Source organism: Acomys russatus, chromosome 21 (genome assembly GCF_903995435.1).
Source record: "Acomys russatus chromosome 21, mAcoRus1.1, whole genome shotgun sequence".
Taxonomy (NCBI): Eukaryota; Metazoa; Chordata; class Mammalia; order Rodentia; family Muridae; genus Acomys; species Acomys russatus.
The window spans coordinates 25,633,381-25,660,935 of record NC_067157.1 but is presented as its reverse complement, the minus strand read 5'-3'; the positions used below and the strand labels follow the sequence as shown (position 1 = coordinate 25,660,935).

General features: G+C 39.5%; 1 protein-coding gene across 1 annotated transcript in view; it reads right to left on the bottom strand.

Annotated features, from left to right (window-relative positions):
* The window catches only part of Rspo3 (R-spondin 3), an 83,180-nt gene that overhangs the window by 38,357 nt on the left and 17,268 nt on the right, over positions 1 to 27,555 (bottom strand). The window contains exons 2-4 of the mRNA XM_051164039.1: positions 15,298 to 15,489; positions 13,521 to 13,667; positions 9,029 to 9,226 (exon numbers count right to left, since the gene is read on the bottom strand). Coding sequence (XP_051019996.1) covers positions 9,029 to 9,226; positions 13,521 to 13,667; positions 15,298 to 15,489 — 537 coding nt within the window. The remainder of the gene's footprint in view (positions 1 to 9,028; positions 9,227 to 13,520; positions 13,668 to 15,297; positions 15,490 to 27,555) is intronic.

Sequence of the window (27,555 nt, the reverse complement as noted above, 5' to 3'; positions counted from 1 at the left end):
GGGAAGAAGTGTCTTTTTTTTTTTTTTTGCTGAGAAATGTTTACTTTGTAATTAGCAAAATACAAGAGAGCCCTTTTGGAAACAACATTTGGGGGTTCAGAATTTAAATTTATGCTGATGCTCTTGGAGTTTCTCTCTAGGGAACCCCACTAATTGGCAGGAATCTCAGTTGGCTGGAGCAGGCTGTGGATGAAGCCAAAGGTCTTGGGGTCATTTCTCCAAAGGCCCTATTAATTCAAGCTCTGTTCCACAGCCACAAGCTGTACCTTTAACCCCACTCACTCGGCCATCTGAAAAACACGTATATTAGTGCATCGACATGGGGGTCACAGGAGAAATACATACATCTGCCTTGAGACTAAAACAAAATACAGGCAGGTCTACGTTATTTTTGCCACCATAAACAAATGCTTTTGTAAACGGGTTAGTAAACTCCCAGGAAAACTTCAGCTACCAGTGTTCTTGTCATGAACATGGAAACTCTCAACACAGGTTTTTACAGCAAGAAAGTTGAACAGGGTGATCATAGCTGTGTGGAACATTAAACATGATATTAATGCCTAGGTAGGAAAATAATGGTGAAAGGGGAGTCTTTTAAAAAAAAAGTTTCCCACTGCTGCATTCACCACACTTTAGGACACATAGCACAGAGTGGTACTTAAGTAGTAAATATTTATCTAGTATATGAGTGTGTCTTGGCCTGGCTTTTGAAAAAAAAGTTTATTTTATGACTGTATGTGAGTGGGTGTTTTCCTCCATGCATGTACGTGTCCCACATGTGTGTGGTGTCTGCAGAGGTCAGAAGAGGGCATCAGACCCACTAGGTCTGGAGTTATGGATGCTTGTGAACCACCATGTGGGTCCTGGCGATCAAACATGGCTCCCTCTCAAGAGCAACAGATGCCCTTAATGGTTGGGCCTCCTCTCCAGCCCCCTGGCATGGCATGGTTTTTGTTTTTTTCTTCTAGTCTTCTTGTGATGGGTCACTCTGATTGTCAGCTTGACGTGACTGAGATTCACCGTGGAACCAAGCCTCTAGGCATATCTGTCTATGAGGAAGTTTCTATATTAAGCTAGTCATAAGAAGAGCCACGGTAAATGAGGGTCCTGGACCGGAGACAAGGAGAGAAAGAGCTGGCTACCAGCATACATCCCACTCTGGGCTTTCTGACTAAAAAGGCAATGTAAGTAACTAGTTGCCCCAAGTTCCTGCTGCCAAGGCTGTGATCTCAAACTGTGAACCAAAATAAGCTCTTCTTCGTGAAGTAGTTGTTGCCGGGTATTTTGTGGCAGCAATGGGAAAACAAACTAACCCGCTTCACTTTTCACACAGGAAGGTCTGATAGAAATGATGTCGTGCACATCTCTACTGTGTTTTATAGAGAGAGGGACAGCGTCACAGTAAGAGGCTGCGGTAGACTGGCTGGCTATATTCATTAAACTGCAATCAGGAAAAAAAAAAAAAAGATCCCTGGGTGGCAAAAATGCTCACCTTTCTTTCTCCCCTTTGCCTGTGCTTGCATGGCACCTTGCAGTGGAACACCATGCTTGCCCCAGACAACGGGTGCAACTTATTTTCTTACCTCATGAGCCAGGAATGGCCTTGTGACTACTAGCACAAGGTAAGAGAGAAGGTGGTGGGAATGTAAGCTTGCCTGTTCAGTCTATCCTCAGGAAAATAACCACTTTGCCTTTCACCCTTGGACTGGGTGAACCTTCTTGAACATTGGACGTAGTCTGGTTTCCTCAGTTCTTCAGCCATTCGGGAGGAGCCTGGAGGAAGCCACATGAAGGAGCCCAGCTAAGGTAAGAATTGCTGGATGGCTTTCTGTTTAAACTGCCCAGTCACTGGTTTTTAAATGCATGGCTGTTGTTTTTTGCTTCTATATTCTGAGGTTACTTGTTGTAGAGTACACGTTTATGGAAACAGCTCTCATAGCTAGTATAGAGGCCAGGGCAAGATCCTTGCTTGATTAGGGGCTGAAGAACATTTGTAATATAGTTAGTATTCTCCTAAGTGTGTATTGTTTTAAACACATTAAAGAGGAGACTAAAGAGATGTACCTGTTGATGAAGTCCTTGCCACATAAGCATCAGACCTGTATTCAGATCCCCAGCACCCATGTAATGGCAAGGCACAACAGGACGCGTTATGGCACCAGGCTTGGATTGGGTGCGAGAGACAAGCAGAGTCCAGTAGCTCATTTCCAAGACATTCTAGCCGGTCACTGAGTTCCAGGTTGAACGAGAAGCTTTGTATCAAAAAGTAGGGTGCACATCCATCAAGGAGAACACCCAGTGTAACCTCTGGCCACACACACACACACACACACACACACACACACACACACACACACACAAGAGACATAGAGATAAACAAATTAAAAGATAAGGAGCATTAGATATTTAAATATATCGTCCCTTAAAAAGCAATCTCAAAGAACATAGGCATTTGTAAGGATCACGTGGGTAGGTTCTGTTAGAATAGCAATGGCATGGTTTCTGCCAATACAGAAATTAACACAATTTTTTTCCCTGTAACTTTACGAAGGACAGACTTATATGAATAATACTAACACAAGTATGTCTAAAATAAATGCTATCCACCATAAATGCTGACCACCGTCAATGTCCCATCTTAGCTTATAAAATGTAAATGATACAACTTGGTTTTAATTATGAAGAGGTATTTGGCAACTACAAGTTGAGATTAAAAAGTAATATAAGCCAAAGAACACAAGCTGTGAAATAGAAGCCTTCCTATTTTAGCAGAACTTTTAGTGATAAGAAGAGTTGGTGAGTGCTGGGAATGGTAGCCCACACTTTTTCTTTGATCCCAGTAGTTGGGAGGCAGAGCAGATCTCTGAGTTTGAGGCCATCCTGGTTTCCACAGTGAGTTTCAGGATAATAGAGACTATGGAGAGAGACTCTGTCTCAAAAACACAAAGCAAAGACAAAAACAAACAAACAAAAAAGAGGAGAGGAAGAAACAGAAAAAGAAGAAAATGAACTACAATAAATAATAATTATTATTATAATAAATGTAGTAGTCATTTGTGAGCATACAGTGGAATTGTAAACTGTGTAAAGGAGAGAACTCTAGTAACTGTCACTTACTTCTATATCCATTCAAAGGTTGGCTGTTTCCTTCTGCTTCCTTAGGTATCATTTGCACAAATAAAAGATCTTGGATTAGGTTTAGACCCAGAAATATGGGCCTCAGAGAACCCTTAGAAAGATTTGTCCACTAAAGGTCAAATTAAGAGATGTTTCTAGCTTTCTATAGCAAAGTAGAGTAAGTATTGCTTCAAATATTCTCTGCTATATTTGTGTAAAATATAAAAGAACTTAAAATTCCTAACACATAAAGATTAACATTCAAAAAGGTGCAAGTATATTTGTAACATTTATTTGAACATTATATATTGAAGATATATTACCATAATAAATTCCATGAAGATGTATAAAAAAAATCTCAACAAAAAGACTTGGATTTAATTCTAATATTGAATGTTGGAAAATAAGAGATAGCAGTAGTTTTTGTAACTAAGTTTGGCAAAAGGAAAGCTAAATAATCACTGAACACTGCCAGGCTTCCTAATTAATGACATTTGGTGAAATATTTGTGTTAGCTTTTTTAGTGGAAATAAATATATTTATGTTAAAGAATTACTTCTCTGTGAATGATGTCTATATAACACTGGAATATATTTTTTAAAAAGGTGTGTGTGTGTGTGTGTGTGTGTGTGTGTGTGTTTGTGTGTGTGTGTGTTTCCATGTGTGTGCAGGTGCTCTGAGAAGAAGAGAGGGTGTTAGGTCCTCTGGAACTGGAGTTACAAGACGCTCCAGTGTGGAGGCTGGGAAGCCATCTCTGATACTTTATCAGAGCAGTGAGTGTTCTTAATCACTGATCTATCTCTTCAGATCCCTGCATACTTTTATTAGAATTCATGTGTGTGTGTGTGTGTGTGTGTGTGTGTGTGTGTGCGCGCGCGCGCACGCGGGCACATGCGCGCCTTTATATCAAACATTGAGTATCCCCCTTTGGGCCATTATTTTGGTCTTTCCACCATGTGGTGGCAAAAAGCCCTCTCCAGAACATGAACAAACAGTCCTTTAAACAGTCCTTCTGTGTAGGCCTGTCTATGTACAAGAAAGGCAACAAAAAGATACTCAAGTTACATTGCAAGGGTTCATCCCTATATTATTAGCAGTTAGGTAATCCCCCTCAGGAACAGTCATAGGGGAGGGGAATAATGGGAAAATGGGGGGGGGGAGGGAGGAATGGGAGGATACAAGGGATGGGATAAACATTGAGATGTAACAAGAATAAATTAATAAAAAAAATAATTAAAAAAAAAGAAAAGAAACACACTAAAAATCCAAAAAAAAAAAAAAAAAAAAAGAATGTTCCAGCTGTAGACCTAGACTCCCTGTTCAGATCTAGCTAATGGACAGCTCATTCTCCACGGTTGTAGGAAGAGCTGGGACTGCCATGGACATGAACTCTGGTGCCCCTCATCACTTCCCCTTGGTGGGGAGTCCCGGCATCACACAGAGGAAGGGGATGCATGTTATCTGGATGAGACCTGGTAGGCTGTGCTCATATGGTGGGGAGAGGAGGTCCTCTTTTGTTAGAGGTCTAGGGGAGAGGAATGGGGCAGAAGAGGGAGGGAGGGAGGTACAGGAAGATAGAAGCTAAGGGATAATAATCAGGATATGATCTGAATAAATTATTTAAAAAAGAATGTCTCATCTGAAACAAAGTAACTCGTAGTCTCTCCTGGCTCTTGTGAAGTGCTTTAGTCTACTCACAGTAACAACCAGAGCTCACCCGGAAGTGCCCAAGAGTAGAGCGCTCACAAGGGCCTTGAGCTAGCTGGCCCTTCAAGAGATGACAAAGGGGAGAAGGTACAATTTGCGTTTCTACTAATAAGAAATGCATCTATTTGTCGCTGATAGTGAGAAATGTGTCTATTTGGTTTTTGAAGAATTCTTCTGGAAATCTCAGTTGTACTGAAATACTATTTAATATAAATCTTTCCTGTAAATACTCATTTCTAAGTCAACAGAATAGTCCCACACATTTAATAAGCTGACCAAGCTGAGCGGTGGTTCACACCACACCTTCAATCCCAGCACTAAGATGTAGAGGTTGGAGGGTCTCTGGGAGTTTCAGTTTAGCATGGTTTGCATAGCAAGTTCCAGGCCAGACAGACCTATATAGTGAGAGCCTGCATCTAAAAAAAAAAAAAAAGCAAGCAAGAAAACCCCCAAATCAATAAAACAAAGAAGACAAAAAAGTTGACTGCAAAGAACTTCATAAAGAGTGATTTTTTTTCCTCTTATTGTAAGTGTATTTATAATGTTGGTAGTAGAGTAGCTCCCATTTAGAATTTAACTTGTAACACATCTTCTTTTATGTAGTTTTATATAGTGCTTTACATCTTACTATGAACCTGAGAAGACACAAGGCCATCTACAGTTTACTCAGATAAAATGGCTTTATGATAATTCTATGCTAGTTTCTTCCCTAGGGGGCTTCGAGCTATTCTGCTCTCTCTGTTGAACCAATTCCTTCTTGTTTCTCAGATGGAGTCTGTGTTCATTCATCTTCAGAGAACATAGACTCTTGCTTGAGTTTGTCCATGTCTTCTCTCTATCCCAAGATCACACGGCGCCTCTGATTAATGAAAGTCCTTTTTACAAGTTAGACAGCTCTTTTTTTCATTACTTGTTAACTTTCCTAAACACTATTTATACTTGGAATCTACATATGAACAAGAAACACATTGATCCTCCTCTCAACACACACACAGACACACGCATGCATGTACGTACACACACACACACACACACACACACACACACACACACACCATCAGACACACACTGCTTCAAGTTAAATTCAGGCACATACATTTCTCCCCATGCTGTTTCATGTCCCCTGATCTGAGAAGTAACATTGAGCATGTCAAAAAGTGAATAGTTGTGAACTGAAAGCCACTGAAAATACATGGCCTCTTTACTATTTCAACATATAGTTTTAATACCCAGATGATACAAGCATATAAGCTAGCCTATATAACTTTTTAGAATGCATCATATATGTCTTGATACTTCAAATATGTAATTAAGTTAATAACCATTCAAGACATAAAATACATAGTAATGGTGATAGCTTTTTAAGATAACACTTTGTGAATATTGTCTTATTGTATATGAATAATTAAAGGATGACTTAAAAAGAAGAACATGACTGATTACAGAAGATCCTTATTGCAAATGAATAATTCATTTGGTAAAAGTTAGGAATTGGGACTACAAACAACATATTGGCTTCTATGAACTCACTTCCCATAGTTATTAGAAGCACAAGAAAAGTGAGAGTAAGGAAAATAAGTGGGTAAAAACATTTTGTATGTTTTCAAGACATAATCAGTCCTGTATCTAGAAACTATTGCTTTCTATTTAACTTTTGTGACTGCTTCTTGGAAAGTCACTTCTGGATCTAATCTTCCTTTGCTGGAGCTTCTGCCTTGGGCAAATAGAACACAGCAGCGGGGGAAATCCTCAAAGCAGATTCTGCACCTGTGACAAATAAAAGTGGCCTGCCTATGTCCACTGTGACTCTCTCAGGTAGATTGCAGGTTTTGTTTCAATTCCAGACCTGAGGATACATTTTATAACAGAGGCTTGGCCTTTTGCTTCACCTCATCCTTCAGGGGCGAATCTATACACTTAAGATAGTCTTCCTATTTCTGCGTCTCTAAGCTCTGGCATTAGAGCAATTAAGCTAGTGGGTGGAGCTTAACTCTTAAACTGCCTGAAGGTTTCTTATGTTTTCTCTCCTAAGATAAAGAAGATCAGCTGATCCAGAAACATTAGCTCATATGTCTTTAGTCAACTCAGCCTGCCGGTTGCCTTCCTTTCACATCACATCTCAAAATGCTTCATGGTGTAGTGCACATACGTCATAGCTGTGCACTTAAGTCTAAGTGAGGACTCGGGTAATGGTCCCATGTCCTGTACAGTTAATGGAAAGCATGTGCACTGGTCATAGCTACTCCTTTCCTTGACTTCTTCCTGTTAATGTAAGATATCCAGTAAGTAGATGTTAAAAGTGTTCTGGGGGTAATGAGTTAAGAGAGTAGTTTTATTCCTTCCTCAGATTTCCACCACACCTTAAAAGATGAAACAGGTGCATTGAAAGACAAATGAAGAGTAAGGAAAAGTGTACTGGGAGTAGGACTGCCGTTATAGGCAGTCCACAATTAATTCCTGTAGTGTGTGTGTTATCAAGTTTCAAAAATAATAAAGCATTTATACTGTCATAATTGCATACAGCTCTATTTATAAGAGTAAAATGTTACTGTATCTTCAGAAAGGAGGACCAAAGATCAGAAACAGTATTTTAAGCGAATGCTTGTGTTACAGGTTGCTACTCAAAGACCTTTATGATATATCTTCTCTTTTAGTTATTAACTTTATGAAGTGACACTTATGACATCAATGTTTATGACAGGCACAAGAAGAAGTATATTAGAAGATCATGTTCTCAAATAAGAGAGAAGATATTAAATATGATTTATTTTCTCTGCAGGATTAGATTTATTTCATTTATATTTTTTAAAATGTACAAAATACTGATTAATGCTGTAGATTATATAGAAAGAAGGCCACATGTAGCTCATTAACATTAAAGATCATTTAGTAAACAGAAATAACTCTGTGGCAATGGTTGCATACCAACAGAGTGCTCAAACCAATTGACTTCCAAAGCCAACTTTTAAAATCTAAGATTTTTAAATTAATTGGTAACAAATGTAAAAAGGGCCCTTTTTCACTAGCCAACTTCCATCCCTGAAACTAAGTTTTAATCAAAACCTCTGACAGATTTACAAAAGTTAGACATTTTCTTTAACATAACCCATATCTGTAAAATTTTTAATATGCTAAGTTCTGAGTTAAAGTGGTAAGTGTGGACGCCATACACTTTCATGGCAGGCAGTTAATTCTCCTGATACAATAAAAGTATTATGCAAAGCTCAAGTGGCCCAAATTCTTTTTTCTATAAACAATGTTCATGTTTGTAGTATAGTCCTCTGTATTCCCAAGGAACCCCTTCACTATGTGATATTGTTTATGATCATGTGTTTAAGCATCTCGGCTTCCCACTAGATCTGGGTTAAACTGCATAGTACTCTTAGGGAGGATTCTACCTAGCTGTGAATCCTTAGGCATTAGCATAATTTGTGGCCACAAGAGTAAGAGTTGAGTGAAGGACTGAAATAAGCTAAAGGAAGTTCATCTGCAGAGGCTCCAACTTCTGTCAAATGACAGTTAGCTTACTGAGAGGGTCATTTGTAGGCCCACTAAAAGACTATCTATAACTATTTGAAGATGTATAACATATTCGTAGGCAGTGGTACCAAGGGCATGATTGAGGAACATGGGAAAATGATAATTTCAATATCAGCAACTAAAGTTTTTCTAAATGAAATTTCTTTCCACCCGTGCACTATATTCAATGATAAATTTCTCCTTCATGCTTACAGCTTCTTATGTGAAATATATAAAGGCAACTTGGAGACGGAATGTTCCCAATGATCTTGACCCTTACCTCAAATGTGAAACTTGGAAACATTTGCACCATTTTAATTTGTAAGGGAATTTGTTGTTGTGGTTGGGGTGTCCCTTTGCTATGGTATCACGCCAGGTGATGTTCACCGTGTGTTTAGGAAACTTCCCAAAAGTCCCTAGACAATAGCAAGGCAGGTCACAGGAGAGCTCAAGGCCAAATGCTTCTACCAGCCTCCTGAACTCAGGTTCCTTTACCACAGTCTAAAGTTCTGAGATCAGGTTCCATTCTAAAAATCCCATCAGATCTATAATCTGTAACTTAGGGCTACGATGCTCATTTCCAAGGCCGAGGAATACGGCCAAATATTCCATAAGCTATAAAAATAGAAATACGGATCACATTGTGAGGACTCAAGACAGGACATTTTGGTTAGTGTATCTGTACCTCGCTCTCCCTTGGAACACTTCTTTCTTTGTACTGTACATGTTCTTGTGTCGCTGGTCGGGGGACACAGGTTACCCTTGGCTGACGGATGCTGCAGTATATCCCGGACCCGTGTTTCAGTCCCTCGTTTGAAGCCACACGTTTTCCCTTTTTTCATGCACGGGCTCCAAGGACTCCACTCACTGGCTTCGCAGTGCACTGAAATGGACCAGAAAGTCTCAGTTGGCTCCCAAGTCTAGGTAGCATGGTCAATGAAACAAACAAGCAACAACAACAAAACAACAACAACAACAACAAAAGCCACAGTGTATCTCCTCAACACAGCCAAGTTTCTGGAAGAAATTCTGCACATCACAGTTGAGAAACATAGCATAAGTCAGGGGCAGAAGTAGGATTATTATTATTTTTTTTAGTATACATGCTGTTGGGTCAATTTCTTGCATTGAATTGGATTTCGGCTGTGGACCTGTTTCCTAGCACTGCTGTAATTTCTGGGTAATTCTTAATAGAGTTTGAGGCATATTGTGATTATTCACTAGGGAACTAAACTTTAGCAGATTTCAGAATTATCTGGAGGGCCTGATAAAACAGAGGATGCTGGACCCCACCCTAGAACTTGTGGTGACATTTTTAGTGTGGAGCAGATGTGTGATTTTTTTTGTTTTGTTTTTGTTATTATTTTTCTGTTTTTCAAGACAAGGTTTCTCTAGGTAGGCCTGGCTATCCTGGAACTCACTCTATAGATCAGGCTAGCCTCGAACTGAAAGAGATCTGCCTGCCTCTGCCTCCCTGAGTGCTGGGATTAAAGGCGTGTGCCACAGATGTGCCTTTTTCGCAATGTAAGTGATGCTGTGTGCAGACATGGGGACACCTTTTGGTTTGAGAACATGTGTGCTAGAAAACGGCAAGCAGAAAAGGAATCCAAATCCTTGTCCTCTACTCAGTGCCCTGCCTATTTCCCATGCTGCGCAAATAGTATTACTACTCAGTCAAGGGGCATCTCCAGCATCAGCGGACTTCTGGTCAGTGACAGCTAATAAACTCCTGTCTGGACTGGATGTCCTCGCATGGTTCTTAAAGGGCAGGGTGTGCCCTTCCGAAGCTCTTTGCGAAGTTTTGGTTCATTTGTGTCAGTCCGTCTGCTTTTCATTAATAATATTCCTGGGTTTTTGTAGCAGACATTTGCACTTTTGATGAAAAGAAACACCCAAAAGTGCTATTTTTTTCATTCTTCCTTCCCTTTTTCCTCCTTTCTTCCTTGTTTCCTTCCTTCTCTCCCTCATTCCTCCCTTCAGCAGAGTCTCTATATGGAGCCTAGTCTAGACTCAAGCGTCTGATCCTCACGCTTCGGCCTCCTGATAACCAGTACTATACATGTATTCAGTGTGTGCTACCCTGGCTTTGCCTTTAAAAACGCTGTTCCTGTTTTTATGACCACAAAGCCTCCTAACTTAAAACAACAGAATGGCTTCCAATTATAACCCTTCCAGATAGTACAGGCTGGTCTCCGTAAGAACAGGCTCTTCCAGTAACCTCACCCATTGTCTTCTGACTTAATCGTTTGTTATTGTACAAGAATGCTATCTCTGAAGAGAATCAGAGATAAGAACAATAACCCAACTGTTCTGGAGATTTAAGATTAAACTGCTAGATAAGTAAATACCTTTTTTGTATGTGTTTATTGCTAGAATTAAGAGGACAAGTTAGAAAAAAAAAATACTATTTAATTTGGAAGCCAGGATGTTGTTGGGCTTTCAAGACAAAGGTGATAAAATCAAATACGTACTTTGACTTAACATAGATAATTACTGATGTAAATTCAGATGACTGGTGATAAAGGTGAAATTCTGATGTAAATCATAAGTAATTCCATTTGAGGAGTTAGTATAACTAGCGAGATTAGATGGTAAAAATCTTTAGATCAGATAGTTCAAAATGGTGTGAAAGGAAGAGATTTTTTTCTACAGAAATACTTTAGAAAATGTGATAATATAACAAATAATATATTTTCCTAAAAATGGAAACATTAGGAAGATGATAGACGTAAGTAAAAGGATGGTTTAAGTTCCCATTAGATTAAATGAACAACGTATAATTGGGATATAACTTTGTTAAAAGACACTTAAGAATGATCTGAACATAGGAAGCTATGCTCCTTCCTGACATCCAATGAAGTAAGCATTTCAGAAACATGAGTGAGCCCCTAGGCCCTAGAAAGGGCTGTACTGCGTAGATGTAGAGAAGAAAGCCTTGGCACAATTGGGAGGAAGGTGGACCTGCACTGGCTTGGGTTCAGTCACTAACTGCAGGTCCCACAGGAAATACAGTGAGGGCATAAACTCTGCTTCTCAGTGTTTAAAGTGGTGCATCACACACACACACACATACACACACACATACACATACACACACATACACACACACATACACACACACATACACACATACACACACACACATACACACACACACACACACACACACATACACACACACACACACACACACACACACACACACCGTGACCATGTACTTCTCCAAGAGGACCAATGAAGAAGACAGAATGACATTGCAGGGAGGAAGCCTGGCTGGAAGTGGATGCTGAATTTGATTTGTAAACCACAGGGACTGGATACATTGTGACACTCATCTTTCATGCCACATCTCTATGAAGGTGATGTTTTTGTTTGTTTGCTTGTTTGTTTGTAAGCTATAGCTACAGGTAGAGGAAAGGTATTCTGCCTAGTAAACAGTGGAGAGCTCCAGCTAAGGTTTTGATCTAAGCACTGAAAGCTAAGCTGTGTTACGCTGTGTACATTTCAGCTCTCTGCGTCCAGCCCTCCATACTTGTCACAGGGATGGCTTAGATAATCTTTAGTGGACTGAAGCATGCTATTATTGTCCTTGCTAATCTAGAGCAAGCCTGCACGTGCTGTGCCTGAGGACCCAGTACCAAGGCAGGAGACTTCCCGTCAGGAACAGGCTGCAACAGCCCTGAAGTTGCTAATCTGCAATACAACCATGTCCTAGGTCACTTATTCAACAAATGGCCATTTGGCTGCTAGTGCTATTTTAAAATATATAATCATCATCTAAAATTTATGGTAAGAAATAGACTTGGGAACTTTGGAGATAGAAACCATTTTTCTCTGAAAGCTAATCTCACAGTGCCAATTGTTAAATCCTCTCAGTAAGAGGAAAGCTTAGCTTTTAAATACTGAATGCTTCCCAGCTAACAAAACTTAAATATCCATCCTTCTTTTGGGTAAAGAAATCTCACAAGCTTCCGCAGTCTACAGTTGACTATACATCCAATCATCAGCCCTTAGGACGAGCAGGCTTGAAGAGCTTCCATGGATCTTTTACACTTCCCTAAGATGTTTTTCTATGTGTTATTGACTAGATAAAAGAGTGCAGCAAAAAAGAGTCACAGATTGATTTGACATTGGTGTTTTCCAGTGCATCTGGGGTTCTTTTTATCTACTGGTGTTCTTCTGCCAGAAAAGAAGGTACGGAAATCAAAGTTGTAGCTGTCCTGAAGTGCCCGAGCTACCAACTTTTATTTATTTCTCCATCACTTTAGGTTCTAACAGCAGCATGCTGTGTGGAGCCTGGGGCACCTCTGGAGACTATCTTGTTCTGAATCACGAGGCCCTGTGTACAAATGCCAGCATCGGGACAGCATCAAAGGTTCCTGCAGCCACTGCCCAGGGGATTTTGAGTTTTCCTTTGCTGTTTTCCCATTCGGTTTAGCATCTGTTCCACAAGTGTGCACCAAACTCATAGCTCTAGTAGCTGTGTAACACTTAAAAGAGAGAAAACACAGCCTGACAGTGATCTGTTATTTAGACAGGCAACTTATGTGAGGGACCTCCCCTCCAGGAAACCAGGCCTGCAATTAATCAAACTTGGGACTGTCTCATTCTGTCAGTTTCAGTGAGTCCCAAATTTTGTCTTTTTTTTTTTTTTTTTTTTTTTTTTTGGTATGTTTAATACCTGTACAAGAAGGCCACTGCATCATTAACAGGATATACTGAGAGAAAAAAATCACTATATGGAAAACAACTTTGATTATGGGCAGTTATTAAATTTAGGGATTTTGCAAAACTTTTGGTCTAATGTGGAAATTAGTTTAAGTTCTTCCTGTGACACACTTCCCTCCTTCTCTCCCTTCCTCTCTCTCTCTCTCTTTTTTTTTTCTTTCTCTCTGAAATGAAAGAAGAGGTTGTTGATGATCAGGATAGTTTTAAACAATTACAAGCAGCCCTGAAGGAATAGCAGAGCACTCTTAAGTTACCCATAATGGAAGCTGGCGACTGCTATGTGAACACAGGTTTGGGATGGTTTCTTTGTAAACAGAGATGGACAGAGCCTATTGGAACTAGCCTCTTGGGTCCTTGTATAATTGGGCATTTAGAAGGACCTTCATAGAGACTTCCATTGTCATCTGAAGAGCTTCTCATGGTTTCTAAATTTTAGAGGCGTTCCTCACCAATACTGACGCATTCCATAGTATGGTTGTTGGCTTCTAAGCCTTCTGGGCAGCTGTCAAGGCACTTTCCAAGGTGTAAGTAAAATCCACTTTTACACTTTGTGCAGAAATTTTTGTTGAAACAGGTATCACAGTCAGCTTTGCATTCTGAAACAAACAAACAGAAAAATAATTGAGACTGTTATGTTCTTCAAATCATTGCTGGATCTTCTTCCCACACACATATAATGTTTGCATCAAAGTTGGGGTTTCATGCTATTTGGCTTGACTGAATTGAGGACTCTCTCAAAGTCATCCAGTTGATATATATCAGTTTCTGCTTTCCAAATGGTGGCATAATTGCCTATGAAAATGCTTTGATAATGTGTACTGGATGCTCTGATTTCCAGCATCTAAAATACAGACTTCTCTAAATCTGAAACATTTGATCACTGACATCATGGGTAAAACTATTATAGATTTTGGATGTTCAGATTATGATATTATATCAGCAATGTCTATACAGCTATTCTTAAATCCAAAACCCTCCCATATTATCTCTGGTTGCAGGCATTTCATATAAGAGGTACTTAACCTGCCCATATGGCCAAGTAGCTCTTTGATAGTAATTATACTTCATTCATATTTGAACAAAATACACTGAGAGTCTGCATTTATACTGTTCTCAAGCAATGCTTGTTCATGCAACAAATATTTAAGTGTTCACTATATGTCAAAAACTGTAGCTACTGGCTGATAGCACTTCATGGAGGGGATGCCCAATGTTCTCAAAGAAGACACAGTAAAGAACGTCATCAATTAACTCTTATGTAATGATTACCATAAGCCATGGTTATTTTTGCATATGTTGCAATATTGTTACTTAAAGTTCAGCATAAATCAGGACTCTCATTTACAGCCACGATAGCTGAGGCTCAAGTCTAGTCAAGAACCACAGAAGCAGGCAGAAAACAGTAATCACAATAGCAGCCGGTGAATGTAGGAAAAACACACATGACTGACAAATGGAAGAGGCCAGTTCTCTTGGATGAGAGGGCCATGGGACACCTCACTGAGAAAGCGATGCCTTTAGCACCTCAAATGGGAGAACAAGCAACTTCCAAAGTTGCTCCAGAGGAGCCAGCGAAGAACAAAACTACACAGGCCTACAAGGCTCTTAGAAGGGTGACAGTAAGGCTCGTGCATCATGGAAGGAAGTCACAGGTGGCAGGTCAGAAGGACAGGTACGGTGACATGCAATGTGTGGGTAGAGGGGTGACATTTCATGACTGGAACCTTTCAAAGTTCACTTGGTTTTCTTTGTTGAGCTGGAAGTTTGAGGTCAGGATGACAGTCCTCATGAACGTAATTTTTAACTGACAAAATAAATATATTTTTTTTTGTTGCTATACTGGAAATTTACGGAGGCCAGAATAGCTGAAATAATTCTTCTAGTTCATGAATATTTGCAACCTTATAATGCAACAGGACCTCAGTTGGTTCCGTTACCTCTAGTTATTTTCTGTATGTCCAGTGAGTGATGATCATATTCCTGGCTTTGAGCTTTCCAACCAAACACAAACAAACAAGTGAACAAACAGAAACAAAGCTTGAATAAATGTTTTCGTAATTTAGTAGTAAAAGTTTTCCTGTCCTGAGGGCTAAGTTTATGTATGTGTTGCCCTAAATATTATGGAAATATTACTTATTTTTTAGTATTTTAGGTTTATGAGGAGCTCTTTCAATCAGGAGAATCCCCGGGGATGAGATAAAAATATAAAGTAGTGTGGGCACTTACTTGTACACTTATTTATATCTGGATATCGAGTTCCATAATATCCACTTGGACATGAAGAGAGACACACTCCTATCTGCTTCATGCCAATTCTTTCCAGAACAAAAAATAGTCTGGGCTTACATGACAAACATCCATTGTAATCCGAACACGTCGCACAGCCTCCTTGGCAGCCTTGGCTGGCGTTAGGATGCACTGGGGAGGGAGGCAAAGAAGACAAACAGAAAGAAGGGTTAGACAATAGACATGAAATTCAGTGACATTTCCATCTGTGTATATGTTACTTTAATTAGCTTTTAATTTGGTGATACTGGGTGAATGAGATAAGATTTTCCCTACCTTTCTTTTTTAACTTGGAATTTTCCTTAACCACATATAATATTTTCAATTTGAAATCTCAAACGCTTGTGCATTTGAAAATGCATAATATATTTGATTAAAATGATTCATTTTTAAAATCTCAGTAAAATATAATTTCTGAATCAGCATCCAGGAAAATGGGGGATTGGCAGTTTTGTGTGTTTTGGGGGTGGTATTTTTAATGCAATGAAACTGGTAAAATTTACTTGACTTTGTGCCATAAATGATTAGCACACGTCTCTGATTTCCTCGGCAAGTGCTGGGTAAAGGACACTAGTTCTGGGGCATCTATTTTCAGCTTTGCTCTAAGAGTTTACTCTTTGACCCAACTCAAACTGATTCAGAAACTACATTAGCATCTTATCACTGCCCAACGATTCTCTGAAATATTTCTTACCATTCAATTTGACATAATGGAAAAATTTTGCTTTTAAATATTATCAGCAAGTCTATCTGCATCAAATGCCAGGGCTTATCGTAATTTATGTTTACTATTTGGCCCTTTCGGAGGTAAGTCTTAGAGTTTTTATGCCCCCATTTAAATGTACTCATCTGCATAGAAGGCGCATTCATTGGGGATGGACTAGACTAATGGAAGGGTCACATTCATCACACTTTCCCAGAGTTCTAACAGTTATGATGCAAGAAGTAAGAGTGATAGCAGGTGAGTCCGAACAAACATCAACACATATTTGAGTAATCATTTACTTGAGTTCCTCTCATTTAACTTGATCATAGGCATTAATTATGTGTTATCTGATAGGGCTAACTAAGGAGCACACGTCATGTAGCCAACGCTCAAGGTTATTTTCGTTCCAAAAGGAATCTCTATTCAAATACAGTGCTAATCCTTTATAGGACTTGGAATATGCAAGAAGAAAAACCATGTTCCTTTAAGAAGCAGAAATATTTAAGTTTCATCCCTTCTCAAGTCTCTGATGGGGTTGAAGACCAGATAGTTTAGTCTTACAATTAAGCTTAGTTGGTTAGGAGTTAAGATGTTTTTAGATCAAGATAGATGTTTTAAATTAATAGAAATGAGATATGATATATATTGATTTTCATTTAGAAATTTAGACCTGACAAGATAGGAAAGATGCTTTCTTCAAGTTTGACAAATACAAATAGCCAAATCACTATGAATGTGATATTTATATAACTCTTGATTGACTCATGTTTCTTCATGCTGCATGTAGTTTATTTTATTCATGTGTAATGATATAAATGTATATGTTAAAATTAATTTAAAAAAAGAAGCAGAAGGCAGCACACTAGTGTCTAAAGGTATCTTAGCATATTTCTGACTTCCTTTATTGACATAGGAACGTATAAACATCAGTAGACATGGCCACTATTCATCTGCCTTTGCAGTGATGTCTGATAATTAAGCTCTTTATTGCAGAAACAAAGCCCTCCAGTCTTATGGTGCCACACCAGGAAGCAGAGAGAGGGAGGAGAACCCGGGGTCTGGGCAATAAACTTCAAAGGTCTCCTGTTAATAATCTTCCTCCACCAGCTAGGCTCCACCTAAGGGCTCCCCACCCCTTCCCCAGATATTATCACCTCCTAGCAGGGCAGCAAGCAGTCAAAACATGAGCTGTGAAAAATTTCAAGTATATTTCAAGTATAATAATAGTAAGGGAAGGTGTGAGCTCCAATAGACCTTTACATTGTTAGTCTGTATTCACAGTGATATTTGGTTATTAAGATCTTCATTGCAAAAAAAAAAAAATAAAGCCCTCCAGGCATAGTTAGAAATGGTACCCATAAAACCAAAGGCCCTTCCCATTGGGGTATCTGGGTTAGCGACACAGAGGTCACTTGGTTGACCTTCTTCCTTGGCCTGCAGGAAACCATCCCCGAACCAGCCGCAGGAACCACAAGCAGCTCGCTCTCATTCCAAGACGTTTCATAAATAAACTGAGGAAATGTGGGGTGGGGGGAGGAGGACTGCTTTTCCTGTACAAGCTCGGGGGTGGGGCGGTCCTATAAAGTGGACAGGGAGGTTTTGACATTATGGGACCTGAGGGACTTGTACCAGAAACTCCTTTCCAAGTATCAGGGTCATTTTTTCATGCCAGGGGCTCAGCACTGGGGACTTGGGGAAAAAATCAGAACCTGTTTTAAACAGGGATAACCCTCAAAAGCAAAGGTGTAGGAGAACCCCAAGTGTTCAGAGTTCATCAGAATTTGAAGTCAGAAGCTAGCGATCAAATGAAACCCGCTAAAGATTTTTCACAAAACCCACCCGTGGAAAAGTAGATCATATTTGAAAAAAAAATTGTCTCCAGTTCAGTCAGGCAGTGATTCCAGGCGTAATGAAGATGGATCCAATCGGTCCACACCAATATTTGTGCTTACCTCTGAACTGTCTTAAGGAAAGTGTGGTTTTGAAATTTTATATACACTAAAGCCTTTATGAATTATGAAATGACTTTAAACAGATCAGTTATTAATAGTAATATGATTTACAGTTTCAGAGCCTTAAGCACTAACATTTCATTTAAAACACTAATGTTTCATTTAAAAATTGGGTTTGGATTTTCAGAAACTCCTCAGCATCAGGTCTGGGTGCAGTGATTGGCAACCACTTCCTGTGACATGGTAAGACATGCCAAGACCTTGCTCAATTCCCTGCAAAATGATGCAAGTCAGCACTGTGATATAACAAATCTTTTTTGTATTTTTTCCACTATGAACAAAGTTTTTTTTTTGAAGGAGCAGGAAGGTTCAGTTGTCCCAGCTTGTGGTGGAAATCAGAGAATGTATGACATGCGCAGTAATGTTTAAGCACAAAATGACCAAAAAGAAAAATAAAATGTTTCTTTGGGAAAGTTTAAGTGGTGCCTATGGGAAATGACGACATTAAGACTCTGAAGTTCAGATCCTGGGACCCTGTTTTTATGGGTGAGCACTGTAGTGTTGATTGCGTTCATGAATGCTGTATCAGATCCTGGGACCCTGTTTTTATGGATGAGTACTGTAGTGTTGATTGCGTTCATGAATGCTGTATCAGATCCTGGGACCCTGTTTTTATGGATGAGTACTGTAGTGTTGATTGCGTTCATGAATGCTGTATAAGGATCACTGAAATTATAGTCAGCGTTACACAACTAGATATGAATTTCCCAAACTTCATCTTAAGACAAGAGCTTCTTACTTTTTATATGGAAACCACAGAAAACTTTGGTCTGGAATGCCTGTAAGAACTCTCACAGCCATAAAATCTTGTGACTCCAAAACAACAACAACAAAAAAACAATTTTAAATTGTCATGCTTCTTCCTTTCTGACCCATTTTACTAGCTTTATTCTCCCCTTACATATTATTATTTTTGTCAAATAGTATCTTTCTTCTGTTGTTATACACGAACCCTGGAGATGGTGGCAGTGGAGAGGTAAGTGGTGGCTTGTAGAAAAACCTCCATTTTGTTTTAGAAAATAGTTGGAGTTTATCAACTCATTCATGACCATGTCAGGCTAGAGGAGGAAACACCACAATTGCTCCCACTGAGAAGTAGACTGGCAACAGTCTGGTGCAAGGCTGTGTAAGTTCAAGATAAAGAAAGAATCAGGACCCTTAACAAGGCCGGAGTACAGTGAGTTTAGATTATGGAGCCCTTTGATGTCATGTGATTTCTACTTAGTTTTTCCCTGACACCTCAGCTGACCTGGAAATCATGAGATACTTAAGGTGGTATTCTAGGTAGAAGACTCACAGTAACTTCAAATTAAGGTAAGGCAGAATGATATGTAGTGTTTGGATGCATATTCCCACAGTACCATGGTGGTATGGTCAAGCAAATATGGTAACCAACAGTATGTGATTTGAACAAGAAAGGACCTTGGGAAGTTGAGTTTTTGAGTTCTTGATAGTGAGGACAAGTGTGACTTTAACCCAAAAATAAAGAAATAAGCAAGCAAAAACAACAACAACAACAACAACAACAACAACAAACCACCCACCCAGACTCTGCCAGGTGCCTTAGGAGAAAAAAAAAATGGGATGAAGAGACTTCACATTCACCTTGGCCTTCTTTTTAAATTTCTCTCTTCTTATGACATGTTCACCCTGAATGTTTCTTGAGTTAAGGAGTTTATTTGGTCTGATAATTTCTTGATAGCCTTTTTAAAAAATAGCTCTCAGCTTTTGTACAATGTGGCTATTTATTGCATTGACTTTTAATGAAAGAATGAAGCCAGTAATATAAACAAAGTTGTATAGTTGTGTTTTTAAAGACAAGTGTTAAACTGATAAATATTTAACAGAAAGTTAAACAAGAAAATATTTTTCTAGATGTCCTTTGTTTTAGTAATTCATTTATCTAGACAAAATACAGAGTTTTAAAAAATTTTATCTTGACTAAGTTAGGAAATGTACTTCTACACAATCAAGTCTCACAAGAGACTTGTGACAGCAATGTTTCATTGTATTACTATAGAATGATATTATGATAACTGAAAATTTAGAGGTGATTCATGGTCCTTTGAATGCCTGGCAAGATCAATTTTAGGAAAGATCAAATGTTAAGAATTAAAATTACTTGATAGTCTCTTACAATTTTTCTTTTGGTGAATACAACAAGAGAATGTTGAGTCTTTGTTGCTGTTCATTCCTAAGTTAAAGCTTCAATCTGACCGTGGTTGAGACCTTATAACCCTTTAAATAATTTGGAGGAATTGGATATAGATATCAAAGTAGGCAAAAAAGCTTATTTGAAAATGTGTAGTTATTTAACCAGAGATAACATTATGCGTGGCTACATATACAGACCTGCAGTTGATACTGGAATCATCATCAGTCACTTTCTCACCTTATTCTATGAGACAGGATTTGTCAATGAAAATTAGAGATCCCAAATTTGTTTAGTCTTACTGTCCAGCTGGCGTTAGGGATCTCCTGTCTGCAGTTAGGGGCTCTAGAGCAGGGGTTCTCAACTTTTCTAATGCTGTGATCATTTAATACCATTCCTCATGTGGTGAACCCCAGCTATAAAGTTATCTTTGTTGTTAATTCGTAACTGTTGTTTTGTTAGTATTGTGAATTGTAATATAAATATCTGTGTTTTCCAGCGGTCTTAGGTGACTACTATGAAAGGGTCCTTAAATCCTACAAAGGGTTTCAAGCCACAGGTTGGGAGCCACTGCTCTAATTTTAGGCAGGTGCAATATCTAGTTAGCATCTTCACTGACTCTGGGGATCTGAACTCTGGCTCTTATGCTGGCCTGGCAGCTCTTAAGTACCAAATTATCTTTCCAACCCCACACTGTTTTAGATCCTCACACCATGATAACAGGATAAAACATTCATCCATAGACTTCTGCTACTATTGTTGTTTAATAATAATTTGTTGAAACAACTATATTTATTTATGTGAACATATGTAAATAATGCTATTTACCTATTCATTTAATGTTTAACAATCTATTAGACATTATGTTTAATATTTGGAAAATTAGTATATTAAACATTAATGATTTAGAATTCAAATATTTAAATACATATGAATATAAATGTGTTCATATGTACATATAGGCAAATACACACATACAAATATGTCTTCTTGCACACACATGCACACACATACTTATACACACTTCAGTTGCTGTTTTACCTTTCCATAGGCCAGGCAGTAAGTTTAGTTTGCTCCAAGGGAGTCTCACTGGGGAAACTAACAATTCTGAACTGTAGGTTTCATGCCCTGCAGTAGATGGCAACATCTTTGGAGGTTCCTTGTCTCATAAAGTCATGTCAGTTTAAAAAAATTTAATTATACATATATGCATATGTATGCATGTACACACACACACACATCACTCATTTTACCCTATAGGTCTTTTGTGTGTATATTATGGCTTCCATATTGTGCCTTTTCTTGGGATCTTTTCTTTCTATTTGTATGTTTTGTCCAATTCCAAAATTCTGATGTATGTTTTTATCCCTTAAAAGCCAATTTGCTTCTTTCCATTCTTTTTCCTTTTTTGAGATTTATTTATTATGTACACAGTGTTCAGTATTCTGCCTGCATGTCTGATTGCATGCCAGAAGAGGGTGCCAGATCTCATTATAGATGCTTGTGGTTGCTGGGAATTGAACTCAGGACCTTTGGAAGAACAGCCAGTGCTCTTAACCTCTGAGCCATACCTCCAGCACCCCACCTTTTGTGGTAGGGTTTTTTTTTGTGTATCCCTGGCTGGCCTTGAATGCAGAGATCTGCTTACCTCTGCCCAGCAGAGCTGCTTGTTCTCCACAGTTGTGGGGAGAGCAGGGACTGCCTCTGACATGAACTCCGGTGTCCGGATTTGATCACTTCCCCTTGATGGGGTGGCTTTGCAGGCACACAGAGGAAGGGAAAGCAGGCTATTTAGATAAGACCTGATAGGCTGTGGTCATATGGTAGGGGACAAGGTCCCCTTCTGTCAGAGGTCTAGGGGAGAGGAATAGGGCAAAAGAGGAAGGGAAGGAGGGAACTGGAAGACACAAATGAGGGCATAATATGTGGGATGTAATCTGAATAATTTATAATAAATTAACATTTAAAATTATAAAAAGAAAACAAAACTTTTTTTGAGACAGAAAAAAAAAAAAAAAAAAAAAAAAAAAGACAGTAGCCTTGACTGCCCTTAAACTTGTTCTGTAGACCAAGCTGCCACCAAACTCATGGAGCTCCACCTGCCTCTGCCCCTTGAGTGCTGGGATTAAAGGCATGCGCCACCACCCACCCTACCTGCTGCCACCTATTTTTGTTTGGATTTGATTTTTTGAGACAGGGTTTCTCTGTGTGTCCCTGGCTGTCCTGGACTCATTTCGTAGGCCAGGCTGGCCTCGAACTTAGAGATCTGCCTGCCTCTGCCTCCCTAGTGTTGGGATTACAATTGTGCGGTAGCACTCCACTTGCTCATTGTCCAAGGAGAGACAGAAGTGGGGGGGGGTGGATCTAGAGAGGAGAGGAGGGTGGGGAGACACTGGAAGGAGCAGACGGAAGAAAAACCATAACCAGGATATGTTATATGAGAAAACAGCCCACTTTCAATAAAAGAAAAACATTTTTTTTAAAGAATGAAATTCCTGGATCATATGGAAACAAACAAACAAAAAGAAACAAAAAGTAACTGCTAACATGGTAAAGTCTGCTGTATGTTTTAACCCAGTTTGTCATCTCTAATTGTAAAACTTATGTCTCCAGCAATGACGTCACAGGATTCTCAACAGCCTCAGTAAGGAGAGTGTTCATGTCTGCTGATCCTGGCCAGCTGGTCATCCCCCATGATAACGCTTCAAAACAAACTGTTTTTCCAGGGAATAATATCTCTGGGACCTTGGGAAGCCTTTCTTTTCTCTTCCTAAATAGTTATTTCCTAAAATGAGACTGATATTTTTATTCTGTAAGTATTTTAAAACAAATTCAAAGGTATATAAGCACAGGCTAACGTTAAATGATGATTAACTACTCTCTCCACTAAAATCAAGCCTGCTCAAAATGCTAAGAAAACGGTAGCAGCTGTACAATGCTTAGAATCTGCCGCATGAGGAATCCTTGGCAGTTAGATGTGAGTGTTGTTAGCTCCTAACCAAATTGGGGTCTTGACCATGAATCAAAGATGGGTGAAAATGGGCTGCATCACTCACGGACATAGCATAGAGGCCACAAACTAAGGTTTTTGGTCAAAACAACTCACTGTGTTACACAGCACAGAGACTACATGAGTGAAGGTGGCCTCCAGTTCTTGATGCCATGGCATCAACCAGTTGGTGAGTACATAAACGGAGAGTTAAATAAGTAGAAATTATCCTCGGTCCCAGGGGACCACATACAGAATCATTTTTTGAAGCCTGGTGGTAAGGGAAAGCACCAGAAACAGTCTTTGTGGATCCAAGAGTCAACCCAGCCGAGCACAAGCAGGAACAAAGACCACAGCCATGAGGAAGAAGTGGCCACCAAGAATCTGCGAGCCTCCAGCACTCAGTGACAGGCAAGGAGGTTAGAAGAGGAGGTCGGCTTGAACTCCAAAGACCCCTCTTAAAGTCCACAGATGAAGTGCATGCAGATTCTGTAAACATCAGAGGTAAAGGAGAGAATGCATTTGGTCTGATAGCGTCACTCGCCTTAATTTTTCTTAATCTTATGGGCCTGGCAAAAGAACAGGCACCCAGTGTTGCATACAAACATGTTCTTCTATTAGTTTTTATATTAGAGCAAATGTTCTAATAGGGCACAAGCTTGGGAAGGTGAATTCAGACTCCAGCCCCTGAAGAGCCGCGCACACGCGTCAATGCTGCTTCATGTGAGAACATTCCATTTCCCTGTGTTCCATCCTATCACCACCAGCAGTGATTTTAGTTTGCTTAGGGGTTTTAAATGTTCATTTCTCTTCTAGTGGAGTCTATTTGGGGATCTGGGTAGGGAAAGAGAAAGAAAAAGTTGCAGAACATATGAGAGGGCATAAAAGAATAAAAACGTTTTTTTTTTTTTTTTTTAAAGTCTTACATATAGATCTTTTTCTTGCATTTCTCTAAACCTTGCCATAATTAGTAATGCAGATTGCAATGATCGGAAAATTCAGGCCACTACCACTGATCTATGGGTTCATTCTGACACTGAGACTATTAAGAGAAGAGACTTTTCCTTAACCACAAATAGAAACTTCATCATAAAGGGAGTGCGTTCTGCTCCGGGCTAACACGTAAGGTACTGAGTCAGCATCCCCAGCTGTTTCTAAGGGAGGGGAGGCTTCCCTTTCTCCAAGTGGCCATGTTCCCAAGTGGAGGTGAACAGAGGACAAGACGGGCTGGGGAGGGCTGAGAATCCAGATCCAGCAGAGAGCCAGGACTTGTTGATGAGTTTGTGGGTGGTAAATAACAGCGTTTTTCAGGAGACAGGTCCAACAGTGTTCATCCAACAGTGGGAATCATTATGTGCTCTGGCCTGGCTAACTGAACCATTCCCCCCCCCCTTTTTTTTTAAAATGGGAGAAATAATTAGAAGTCAACATAAACAGAAAATGTGATCATTTAATGGTCCTGAGTCTGCATGGGTGTGAAGCCATAACTACCAACTCACATTCTTGGGCGAAACAAACTTTAGTCTGTATGAAAAAACAAACTCTACTTTGTTATATTATGAATAAACTTGGATCTTCATGCCACATAGCATGCTGAAGTAGCATATCTGATGGCCGAAGCCTTAGCATAAGCAAACAGCAGGCGCAGATTTGTGGTGTTTTAATAGGCACAAGAAGATGTGCAAATAGCAAGCATACCATTAAAAAAAAAATACCTGGCTTTATGTGTCACATCTAAAGTTTGGAGCAGAGAAAATAAATGGCTGTTTCTCCTTGAGTCAGGAAATCGCTGGTGAAACAGAAGGATAAGGATGCACCTTTCTGAGCAAGATGCTTTGATGTGCACTCTCTCCGTCGATACCTCATTTGGAAATGGGGCCCTGCACACTTCCCAGAGGAGGCTATGCAGAGTGGCAGAGTGGCAGACTCTCAGTCCCTAGCTTGGTTTGGAATCCCAGTTCTACTTTTCTGACCTAAATCACTAACATTTATCTCTTAATCCACATTCAGTTACTCAGCACCTTAACCTTGTTAGCTGGCAAACATACAAAGAAGAATAACACAAATTAACCTGTGTCAAGATAATTATAATCTGATTATTTATTCTGGCATAAATTGATTAGATATGTGGGATCTGGGATTGCCCATGTACTGTTCACGAATATCTACTTGATAAATTCTGAGAAGGCTGACACTGTGCAAAGTACCCGATGTTACTATAGACACTCATTAAAACTCCATTAAGTACACTACTTCCTGTCTTCCACTGGAAGCCACATGTCATCTCCATTGTTCCTTACTAATAATTTGACCTCCATGGGAATTCCAAATGAAATGCAAGTATCTGAAAACTCAAAGATAAGATCCACAAATGATAGAAAATATGATTTTTTTTCTTTCAGGATCAACATTAATTTCAGCTGTCTCCATTATCCATAATCTTTTTTCCTTAACAGATAAATAGTATTCCATTGTGTAAATGTCATATTCTCACTATTTATTCATCAGATGATGGACAATTGGGCTGTTTGCTTTTATTGTCTATTATAAACAGAGAAGTGATGAAACATGGATAAACACATCTTTAGAATAGGATAGAGAGTCCTTTGGATCTATGCCCAAGAGTGGTTTGGCTAGTTCATATGGCAGATATATTTTCAGCATCTTAAGGAAACCTCCACACTGATTTTCATAGTGACTGCACCAGTTTGCACTCCCACCAGAAGTGAATAAGTGTTCTCCATTCTGTACATCAAAGCTTGTAGGCTTTTCACTTTTCAAATCTACTTTACTACAAAAGCCAGCATTTGTGATCATTTGCGGGGGTGGGGGCGAGAAAAAATATACAGGTTTAAAAGGGGTTAATGGAACAAGAAGGGTAAAATTGGGGTAGGGTGGGACAACTGGGTAGAGGAAGGAAAAAAGGAGAGGGAGAGACAAATAACCTAAAGATGTTTTGAAAAAGTCATAACTACTACTGTAGACACTTACGCGCGTGCGTGCATCACAAGCTGACAAAACAAACACAGTGCCAGGAATGAGCTGTGCCTTTTTTGGAGTTGTTAGCCAATTAGGTCTCATAGATCTTCCCTCCCAAACATTACAGACTATTGCCAATGCTGTTTATTCATTACTCTCCAGAGCTTTAAAAGACCCTACTACTGAAGACACGGTGTTCTTGGGCCACTGACCACAAAGAAATCAAGCTGGTACTCACTTGGAAGCTTCATCCTTACAGGATAATTTTCACAGATCTAGATCTGTAAAAAAATAATCATCAATATTGCCAAGGTGTGACTCTCTTGAACTACAATAATGACTGATTTGGAAAGACATGCCCACTGACGCATAGTGACACCAACATGATGGGAATAACCAACAAGCTTCTGAGTGGATTTAAGCTTTGCTTAGCAAGATAAAAATCCATACATGACAATCTTTTTGGGCCAAGAACCTATGCTAGATAGATCATGGGCCTGAGGAGAGAATTTACTGTTATGATTGTGCTCTAAATAGACATAGTATTAGGAGTTGTCCTAATGAATTAGTGTTATACATATAGATTAACGAGCCTCTCAGCCCTCGTTGGAGGAGCTTCCATTTGTAGTATACCATGATTAGTAAAGAAAACCACAGCTGTTCAAGGTATTGAAATGGGACATCTATTGTCACATCCCCTTCTACCAAGGTTTAGGGAATCACTGTGGAAGAGGCGCAGAGTTTAAGAGCAAGAGGTGGTGGGTGAGCACAAAAAAAATGCAGAGTGGCAGCTGCTCATGTGAGCTCAGTCATCACAGCAGCATACTCAAGCCCCAAGCCAGCTCAGGCCAGACCAAATCCTAGCATGGAAAGGGGAGGTGGGCATGAAATCCCACCCCTACCTGGGGAGCTGTTGTCATCTGATAGCTGCTGGGAGGTGGGAGTCAGTTTTTGTTAAGAGTGGAGCCCTGATAAGTGGACCATGTCTGAACAGTAAGCCAAGGCAACACAAATTCTACTTGACTTGTGGGGAAAAAAAAAAAAAAAAGAGGACACCAAGTTTGTTGAGAAGGGACAGAGTGGTGAATCTGGGAAGCGTGGGGGAGGTGTCACTGAAATAAAACACATTTTGTGAAATTCTCAAGGAACTAATAAAAGGGGAAAAATCCTAAGTGTAGCTGAGTGTGGTGGTCGACACTTTTAATCCCAGGATTTGGTAGTCCAAGGCAGGCAGGGCCTTTGGGAGTTTGAGCCCAGCCCGGTCTACCACCAAATCCAGCACTGTCTAAGATGAAACAGTGAGACCCTGTTTCAAAAAAAAATAGAAGACAAATTGCTGTCCTGTACAGTGTCTCCTGTA